Source organism: Asparagus officinalis, chromosome 7 (genome assembly GCF_001876935.1).
Source record: "Asparagus officinalis chromosome 7, Aspof.V1, whole genome shotgun sequence".
NCBI classification, from domain to species: domain Eukaryota; kingdom Viridiplantae; phylum Streptophyta; class Magnoliopsida; order Asparagales; family Asparagaceae; genus Asparagus; species Asparagus officinalis.
In genome coordinates, this window is record NC_033800.1 from 134,932,262 (window position 1) to 134,942,662 (window position 10,401).

At 35.6% G+C, this 10,401-nt stretch overlaps 1 protein-coding gene across 1 annotated transcript in view; it reads left to right on the forward strand.

The window, feature by feature from the left end:
- Nucleotides 2,520-10,401, forward strand: part of LOC109847817 — an 8,152-nt gene continuing 270 nt past the window's right edge. The window contains exons 1-5 of the mRNA XM_020417056.1: nucleotides 2,520-3,658; nucleotides 9,080-9,161; nucleotides 9,291-9,342; nucleotides 9,572-9,955; nucleotides 10,249-10,338. Of these exons, the coding sequence (XP_020272645.1) occupies nucleotides 2,520-3,658; nucleotides 9,080-9,161; nucleotides 9,291-9,342; nucleotides 9,572-9,955; nucleotides 10,249-10,338 (1,747 nt within the window). The remainder of the gene's footprint in view (nucleotides 3,659-9,079; nucleotides 9,162-9,290; nucleotides 9,343-9,571; nucleotides 9,956-10,248; nucleotides 10,339-10,401) is intronic.

The following is a 10,401-nucleotide window of genomic DNA, read 5'->3' on the forward strand; positions in this document are numbered from 1 at the left end:
ATCATCTGTTTGTGCTATATAATGAATTCAAAAGAACAAATCAAAACAAAATTTTTATAGTTCAAAAATAAGATTACAAAACATACAAGAATCATGAACTATAGAAAAAAATTATCTTTAAAAGTATAAAACCAAATCATCATTGATTTTCACAAATGAGAGAGGCAACCATATCAAGCTCTTGAGCTTGTTTCAACCCATATAAATATTTTTAGCATCTAGTAAACAATGTTTGGGAATAAACACCTAATAAATCTGGTGGGTTATATAAACACAAACCTCTCATAAAAAACGAAACTAATAATCATGAAAACAAAGGAATTGATCAAAGAAAAATTGTTTTCATATTAAAAGTTTTCAAAGCACATTTTACAAAATCAAGAAAAAGAAAAAGAAAAACACTAAAATTCTTGGTTTAAAAATTATTTTGGCACCCAATCATTCTTGGTGCCGGATTATTTAGGGACATGACCCCTATCAATAAAGTTCAAAGCCCTAGGGTTATGAACCCTCTTGGACATATGTTGTGCACTAACATGGTCAAAGCAATATTCACTCAAATGACCCTTCTGATTACAATATGTGTAGAAAAAGATATCTATTTGTTATTGTGGACTATTAGCTCGTGCACGGGACCATTTGCAAACAAAGGGTTTTTCTTTTAAATTATTTTACAAATGAGAAACTCTCTTCAAATCAAAACAAAATTTGGTCAAATGACCAAAACGACCACAAACATCACATTTAAACCTTTATGGCTTAATAAAATCATTTGGCAAAGGTGAAGTCTTTTCAAATCAAATCAAAATTTTGCCAAATGGCCAAAACGATCACATAGATCACATTTAAACACATTTGCATGCTTATGATGAACTTTGTGAGAATGAGCATGTGAATGTGTATGTGTACATGATGATGAAGTTACATGAGATGCACAAGGAGTATTAGCATTCTTAGGTTTATCTGCATCATAGCAAAATTTAGCAAGGTGGCCTTTTCGGCCGCAAATAGAATACTTATAAACTTTGCTATATATGTGTGCATAATGAGTGGATGATTTTGACTTAGACTTGGCACACATATCTATAAGCTTCTTATGATTATTAATGCATGTTTATAAAGTTGAATCTAAAGATGAAATGTGTTTATTCACAATATTCAAATCTTCATTATTAGGCACATATGCATTTTTATTAGAAGTAGAACATATATAGTCATTTATAAAAGAAGCAGTATCATTTTTATATTCTCTACTTCTAACATGGCATCAATCTTAGCATGAGATAGGCTAGCAATTGATGAGGTTAATTTTTTATTTTCCAAATTTAGTAAGTCATTATTTTTTTTAAGCATAGTATTTTCTTTTGTAATGACATCAAATTTGGACACTAGCTTCTCATGATCGGACTTTAAAACTACATGCTTGCTTTATAAATTAATAAAATCTTTTATGCAATTTGTTATAGGCATGCAATAATTTTTTAGAAATACAAGCAAGTTCATCACTAGATAAATCATTAATGGATTTGAACTCGCAAACCTCATTAGGGCTACCGCCTAGTGACCGTGTGTATGAAAATGAAGCTCCACATAAACTAGAAGCGAAATCCTCCAAGGCTTGTCGGATTGCCTCCAAATTCCCTTGATTTGCTTCTATAAGTTTTCACAATGTGTAAACACTATCAAAAGAATCAAGCTTGTTAGAAAAAGATGAATTGAACGCATTATGTAAAAATTTTAACAAAAGCTTGTTCATGATAAATATTTTATGATCATCTTTACTCCATTTGGATTTCTCCAAAGTGGGTACAATATAAGTACAATCTATATTTTCCCATAAATCAAAATGTATAGATCGAACAAAAAGCATGAATCTAACACACCATTGAGCATAGGGAAAATTATTCAAACGAGGAGTAACATTAATGGCATAACCTAAACTAGGTGCACCGTGCATATCCATAATGTATATATGTGCAAGCAAGATACAAATAAAATTAAAATAAGATTAGCACAAAAGATAACTTGGATCTTTAACTCAAGGTGATTAGACCTTAAATCAAAGAGCACCAAGCTTTGATACCAATTGTTGAACCCTAGAGGGGGGTGATTAGGGTCTTATGCTAATCTAATCTGATTTAAATACCAATAAAAACTAATTCAAAAATTATTCTTGCAAGATAGATATACAAAATGTTATAAGCAAGAATAAGCAATATGAACAAAGGGGTATATCCTGACAATGAGATATACTATGAGATATATACAAGAATATACATAACACAAGGGTAAACAAGATATAAACAATCAAAACAATATCAAGCAATATAAATGGTAGGATATATCTTAACAATCATGCTCAGAGTGCTTTTGTGAAGGGTAGGCTTATATCAAGCAATATCCTTTTAGCACATGAGATTGTTAAGCATTATGGTAGGAAAAACAATTCCCCTAGCGCCATATTAAATATTGATTTGAGGAAGGCTTTTGATACAATTAGTTGGGTGTTCATCAATAACATGCTGAAAGGTTTAAGATTCCCAGACAACATGATTTCCTGGATTATGGAGTGCATCTCTACCCCAAAATTTTCCATATCTATAAATGGTACTCCTCATGGGTATTTCCAAGGTGCTAGGGGGTTGAGGCAGGGAGATCCCTTATCACCTTATTTGTTTGTTATTGGAATGGAATATCTGTCTAGGAAATTAAACACTCTCAAGGGGGACAGGCTCTACAGGTTTCATCCTAAGTGTTCAAGATTAAAAATAACTCATCTAGCTTTTGCGGATGATCTTCTTCTTTTTGGCAGAGCTGATATGAATACAATATCAAGACTAAGGGATTGTCTAGCTGAATTCAGTAAAACATCTGGCCTTGAAGCTAACCCATCCAAGTGTTCCATATTCATGAGTGGAGTAGATGATAATCTGAAGAACCAAATCTGCAATCTTCTCAACTTCACTGAGGGTACTATGCCTTTGAAATATCTGGGACTACCCCTGATAGCTAAAAGACTCTCTTGGATGGACTGCTCTCCCCTTATTAATAAGATTTCAGACCAATTTAATAATTGGCTCAAGAGAAGATCCCTCTCGTATGCTGGCAGGTTACAATTGATTAAAACAGTGATTATGGGAATACAAAACTACTGGACCAGTAACTACATACTCCCTATCAAAGTTCTTCAGAAAATAGATAAAATGTGCTCAGATTTCTTGTGGGGGCATAAAATTCATCTGGTGAGCTGGGGTTCTATATGTCAGGAAACTGAACATGGGGGTCTTGGAATATACTCTGCTGTGCATTGGAATTATACTATGGCGGCCAAACTTCTTTGGATGATTCATCTCAAGAAGGATATTCTTTGGATTAAGTGGATTCATGGTCACTATCTAAGACAGCATTCTATCTGGCAAGTCCAACCAAGGAAGAATGATTCATGGCAGTGGAAGCAGCTTCTAAGAGTGAGGAATTTGCTGATTGATAAATTTGGTAGTGTGAATAATCTCCAGAATGTCATCAGGGATAGCTGTGCTAATGATAAAATCAAAGTCTCAGTGCTGTGTAGGAGAATTTTTCAGTACTCAAACCTGGCTACGTGGTCAAGGACTGTTTGGGGTGGATGGAATCTACCTAAACATTCATTTATTCTCTGGTTGGCATTCTTATCAAGGCTGCTAACACAAGAAAGACTTTGCAAAATGAGAATTCTGAACTCAAATCAGTGCACCCTATGTTCAAGAGAAGGACAGATTGAAACCTGTCAGCACCTTTTTTTCGAATGCCAATATTCAGCTAGTGTTTGGAATCAAGTTATGGATTGGCTATGCTTCAAAAGGAAATCATGCAGGTGGGATCAAATCACCAGCTGGTTTGGGAACAATTTGAGAGGGAAAAGTTTCAAAATAAAGCTTAAAAGGATGGCATTATCTACTTCAGTCTACATGATTTGGCAAGAGAGGAACTTGCGTATATTTCAACAGCAACTAAGAGGCCCTGATCATCTCTTTAGCTTGATAAAGATACATGTATATACAAGGATTTTGAATGATAATATACCTCAGCACATAAAGAACTATGTAGAGAATTTTTAGTTTTTGAAGACTGTTTCTGTAACCAGTCTTGAGATAGACATTGATGTATTATAACTTCCATATATTGGTAATGAATAAAAAATTTCATTGACCAAAAAAAAAAGATATAAACAATCTAGTGGAAGAAATAAAACAATAGAGAATGGCAATAAAGATGAACACAAATATAAGTACGCCAAGCCAAACTCAAACACAAGATATGATCACGGAGTTCGGTCCCCACGACCTACGTCTCCGCTCCTCACCTCGATGAGATCTCCACTATCACAACTGGGTTTTCTACGCTCACCCGAACAATGTTTACATCTCGCACTCAGTTTTCTAGTTCACCAAAAACTTTACAACTTACACACTTGCAGTTACACTTCAGACCCTCTAAGTGTTGGCCTAGCTCATGTCACCTTCCTCAAGTGTTTGGGATTACCACCTCTCACTAGGCTTTACTATCGACCTCACTCCTCTTGGAACCGACCCCGTCTCTCACCAACCACTTCTCTCGGTGTCCAAGTGTAATATAATGTGCAACTCACAATGAAGCTCACAAATACAAATTTGTTCTCTACAATAGATGAGAACACAATTAAGCTCACTCTCAATATCACACAAACCCCACAACCTAAATTATATAATGTATGAAAATACAATAAGCTCAATGGTTGTGTGTGTAAAAAATAAGTAAATAAAATCAACTAAACTCAATATAAACACTAGCTTAATAAATTAATATTAAACAATATAAATATAAAGCTAGATTGAGTTTAGAAAACTTCTCCAAGGATAACAAGAGAGAGGGAGAAGAGTGAATACTCAAACACCAAATGATGATCTCCACTTGCTCTTGTAAAAGTTTCTTCACAAACTTGAAAACACACTTAAACAAAAACTTGAACCCTTAAACAAACTTGTAAGAATCTTTTTAAAACTTTTCTCTACTTAAATTGAACTAAGGATATGTGGGGGTATTTATAGGAAACCCCAAAGCCAAGAAAAAAAACAAAACCCAGCAAAAAGATAAAAACAGAAAAGCTAAAAAAAACTAGTCGTTGGACCGTCAGTCGACTGATATTGTTCATCAGTCAACTGATGAGCTGATCGTTACAGGTCAGTAACACATCATCAGTCGACTGATGAACTCGTCAGTCGACCAATGACCTCATTAGTCGACTATTAGTCAACTGATCAGTTGACTGAAACAAATTAGAAACTTTTTGATATTCCAGACGATTTTTTTAGTCAACACATCAGTAAACTGATGTCATCAGTCGACTTACCAATCGACTGATAACAAGTTATCAACCTATTTTGAAACAGAAATATAATTTTCAAACCTCTTTTAAAAATAATAAATAAAATCAAATGTAAAACTTTGGGAAATGATTGTAAACATGATAATACACATGTTACAAAAACTAATTTTCAAAAAGCATCTCCTAAAATAGAAATCTCCATATTTTACAAAATAGTCTAAAACATGTAAATGAAAAACACTTGTTTTTGACATTGGACATAAACCATGTTTTGAAAATCTATAAACTGATTTTATAGACTTAAAGGAAGATATAAACTATTGTTATGAAGTCTATAAACAATGGATACAATATTTTCACAAATACAATGGAATATAAAACATATGGGTATGTATATGAATATATATTTGTTTCATATCTATGAAATTAAACCAAACCAACTTATCCACGTAAAAACAAACATGTATGAATATAAATATTTCTTTATATGCTTGTAAAAACTTTTTTTGTGGATAAACCAAAAGCCAAAATGTGTATATATATAACTATATATATACATAGGAACCAATAAAATGTGTGTGTATATGATATTGAGCTTAAAGTACTTAACACACATAATATAAACTCCTAAACTAATTATACCCAAGCTTGTGATCTTCAACGGAGCTCTATCTTAGTACACTTGCGGATGAAGCTTGAACTTAGATCTTCAACTCGAATTGCAAGACTTCAACCACTATTCCGCCAAATTCCATTTGATATGATCGTTATAGCGCAATTCCATCCAACCTCCAACATGTTGTTTGTCTACAATAAATAGATAAACACAAATACTAGACAAATAATATTAGTGATAAAATTTAGGACAATTTCATTGTTTCTTTTTGAACTTCTCCACATATTACAGAAGAGGAGACGGGGTCGGTCTGGCTATATGGCACTGAAGTTGGACATGAGTAAAGCATATGAAAAAGTGAAATATGGTTTTATTAGCAGGGCCCTTCAGGTCATGGGCTTTCCAGATCATTGGAGACATCTCATTTTGGACTATATTGAAAGCACCCTAGAGGGGGGGTGAATAGGGTTAATGCTAATCTAATCCGATTTAATGCTAATTTAAAACTTATTAATTATAAACTCTTGCAAGTATAATATTCAATAAGATATGAGCAAGTATATGGAATTAAATAAGGGCGAAATAAACATGAACCAATAGCGATATAACAATATAATGAGCATAAGATAAAGACGCCAAGGCAAACACAAACAAACGAAATGATCATGGAGTTCGGTCCTTCCGACCTACGTCTCCGCTCCCCACTCTTGGGGAGAATCCACTATCACAATCGAATTTTCGGCGCTCACCCGAAAATGCTTACACCATACAATATCGGTTTTAAACGCTCACCGATCAACATTTACAACTCTCATTTATAACTACACAAATACCACCTCAAGTGTTGGCCTCTCACGTGTCACCTTCCTCAAGTGTTCAGAATAATCATCTCTCTCTAGGCTTTACCACCAACCTCACTCCTCTTGGAACCGACCACTTGTCTTACCTTACACTCCTCTTGGTGTACTTGTGTAATACAATATGATATATCTCACAAATAAAGCTCCATTACAAATAGTTTATTCTCTAAACAATGATGAGAACTCAATTAAGCTCACTCTCAAAGTTACAACCCCATAACCCAAATGTATACAATATGTGATAATACTAAAAGCTCAAGGGATATGTGTGTAAACAATGAGAAATAATCAATACTAAACTCAATTATAAAATCTAGCTTAATAAAAATAATAATCAAACAAATATATAAATGTAAAGCTAGAATTGAGTTTAGAAAATCTTCTCTAGAAATCAAGAGAGAGAGAGAGAGAGAGAGAGCTAAAGTTGAAGACCAAACACCAATGAAATGATCTCCTTTTCCTCTTGTGAAAACCTCTTCATACAAACTTTTGTAAAACACACTTAAACCATACTTAAACACTCTTTAAACTTATTTTAAAAACTCTCTTGATTACCCTCAGAAGTTAGAGGGTATGGGGTATATATAGGATCATAAAACAAGCCCCAAAACCAAGAGAAAACCAAGGAAAAAACAAAAATCTAAAAATCTAGAAATACTAGCCATTAGAGGCCGTTGGTCGACTGATAAATAGTATCGGTCGACTGATAAATAGTATCAGTTGACTGATGAGTTGATCGTTATAGACAGCTCACAGCTCATCGGTCGACTGAAGAGCTCATCAGTCGACTGATGACCTTATCAGTCATAAAAATAGAAACTTTTAGCAATTCCAGACGAGTTCATCAGTCGACCGATGAAACTCATCAGTCGACTGATAACAGGTTATCACCCAGATATAAACAGTAAAATTAAATTTCAAACCTCTTTTAAAAATATCAAATAAATTACAAAAAATATAAAACTTTGGAAAATGATTATAAACATGATAATGAATATGTTACAAAAAGAAATTTTAGAATTGCACTTTCCAATAGTGAAAACTCTTCATTTTGCAAAATAATCCAAGAATATGAAAACTAAACAACACATGTTTTATGACAAAATGACTTAAACAAACTCTTAAAATATTTTGAATGGATCCTATAGACTTGATAAAAGATATATGAATATGTATATGAATGTATATTTGTTTCTTATAAATATAACTAAACTAAAATAACTTACCCACATGAAAACAAACATATATGTATATAAACATAAATTTATTTATTTGTAAAAACTTTGTTTGTGGATAAAACTCAAAACGGATAAACTCATAAAATGTGTGTGTATATGATATTAAGCTTTAAAGTATCTACACACAAGTATAAAACCTAAACTAATTAAACCAAAGCAATTGGTCTTCAATAAGTTTGTCTTGGATGTGGATGAAGCTTGATCTTGTATATGACTTGAATATGCAATGGCTTCATACTGATATTTCGCCAACCTCCATTTGATGTGATCATTTAGGCATAATCCATCCAACCTCCAACTTATTGTTTGTCTAGAATAATTAAGAAAATACAAACACTAGATAAATAATATCAGTCATAAATTGTTTATTAAAACATCATCAAAACAAAAAGGCCAACATGTATCTCCACTTCCTCACTCTCTTTCTGCCTCAATGGGCAGATTGTGGGTCAGGTCACCCCTACCCGTGATCTGCGACAGGGATGCCCACTATCTCTATATTTGTTTCTTCTCTGTACGGAAGCTCTCTCTGCACTGATCATCAGACAGAAGGAGAATAGGTACATTAGAGGGTTATCTTGTTCTCGGTCGGGGCCAAGGATTTCTTATTTGTTCTTTACAGATGACTCTTTAGTTTTTATTCAGGCTTCTCAGGCCGCTGTACAGGCTGTCTAGAGTACTCTACTACTATATGAGACTGCAACCGGTCAGAAAATCAACTTTTAGAAGTCTGCCATCACCTTTAGACCCTGTGTAGATGAGGATACTATGACCTCTATTTTCTCTATTTTGGGGCTTGATATGGCCCAGTCACATGATCGATACTTAGACCTCCCTTCAGTGGTTGGAAGAAGTCGTTGTTAGACTTTTGTTTCCATCAGAGACTTAGTTTGGAAAAGAGCCCAAGCTTGGAGGAGGGCTCTTTTCTCAGCTGGGGGCGAGAGGTTATGGTGAAAGTTATTTTGCAGGCAATTCCATGCTATGTGATGAGTATCTTCCACATTCCCCTTTCTTTGTGTAGGGAGGTTGAGTCTATCATTATGAGATTCTGGTGGGGATCAACTTCTGATGAGAGGAAGATTCACTGGGTCAGGTGGCAAAAGGTATGTCGAGCAAAGTCAGAGGGTGGTCTGGGTTTTAGAGATCTACAGATTTTTAATCAGGCGCTGGTGGCTAAGCAGGCCTAGAGGATCATTCAAGACCCTTCTTCTCTGGCTTGTACAGTTTTGAAGGGGAAGTACTTCAGGGACTCAGACTTCCTTTCAGCTATTGTCGGCCTTGACTGTTCTTATTTATGGCGGAACATTATCTGGGGCGTGAGCTCCTGGCCCGAGGTCTGAGATGGAGAATAGGTGATGGCTAGAGTGTCTCTATCAGTGCTGACCCATGGATCCCAATGCCCTTTTCTTTCAGGCTAATCACTTCTCTGATCGACCCATCCAGGAGGGTGTTTGAAATGATCTTTGCTTCGGGTACTTGGAATCATGATTTGATTACTAATTCCTTTTGACAGGTGGATCGGGAGGACATTTCACTTATCCCACTACCCCTCCTCCTGTTCCTGACAGACTCATTTGGCATTATGAGGAGAAGGGTGCTACACAGTCAAGAGCGGGTTCTGATACTACTTCCACCTTGGATTCTAGGGTGGCAAAGTGGTGGTCCTTAATCTGGCAGGCGGTGATCCCACCGAAGATTAGAGTGTTCCTTTGGCGCCTGTTCTATGATGCTCTCCCCACCTTAGTCGGTTTATCTTGCAAGGGGATCTCTGTGTCCCCTAGTTACTTCCTTTGCTCTGCTGCCTTTGAGACTACCCTTCATATCTTCACTGTCTGCTCCTTTGCTCGTTTGGCGTGGGAGTCCTTAGATCTTTGGGAAGTGATTGATGGCTTTCGAGGTACGTCTTATGGTGATTGTCTTTTCCATCTCACCTTTGTTTGCCCTAGGGACTCCCTGGCTTTGGCTTTCACGACCCTATGGTTTATATGGGGGAAAGGAATATGCGCTCTCATGGTGGTAGTGTTAGGGAGGCTTCAGTCTTGGTGACTCAGATTCTCTGTTTTGTGGAGGAAGGGGATAGGGTTAGAGGCCTCTATCATGACATTGCTACCCCTTCCAAATGACTTTCTGCTTGGTATCCCCCTCCTCCTGGTATGCTGAAACTCAACACAGATGTTGTTGTTCCTCTAGAAGGAGATATTATTAGATTGGGAGGTGTTGTTCGGGATCACCATGGGCATGTGATTGGTGGCTACTCTATGGAGCTCAGGGGTCCTATATGTATGTAGATCATTTGGAGTTGTTGGCCGTCCTGGAAGGCATTCGCTTTGTCTGGTGTATGAA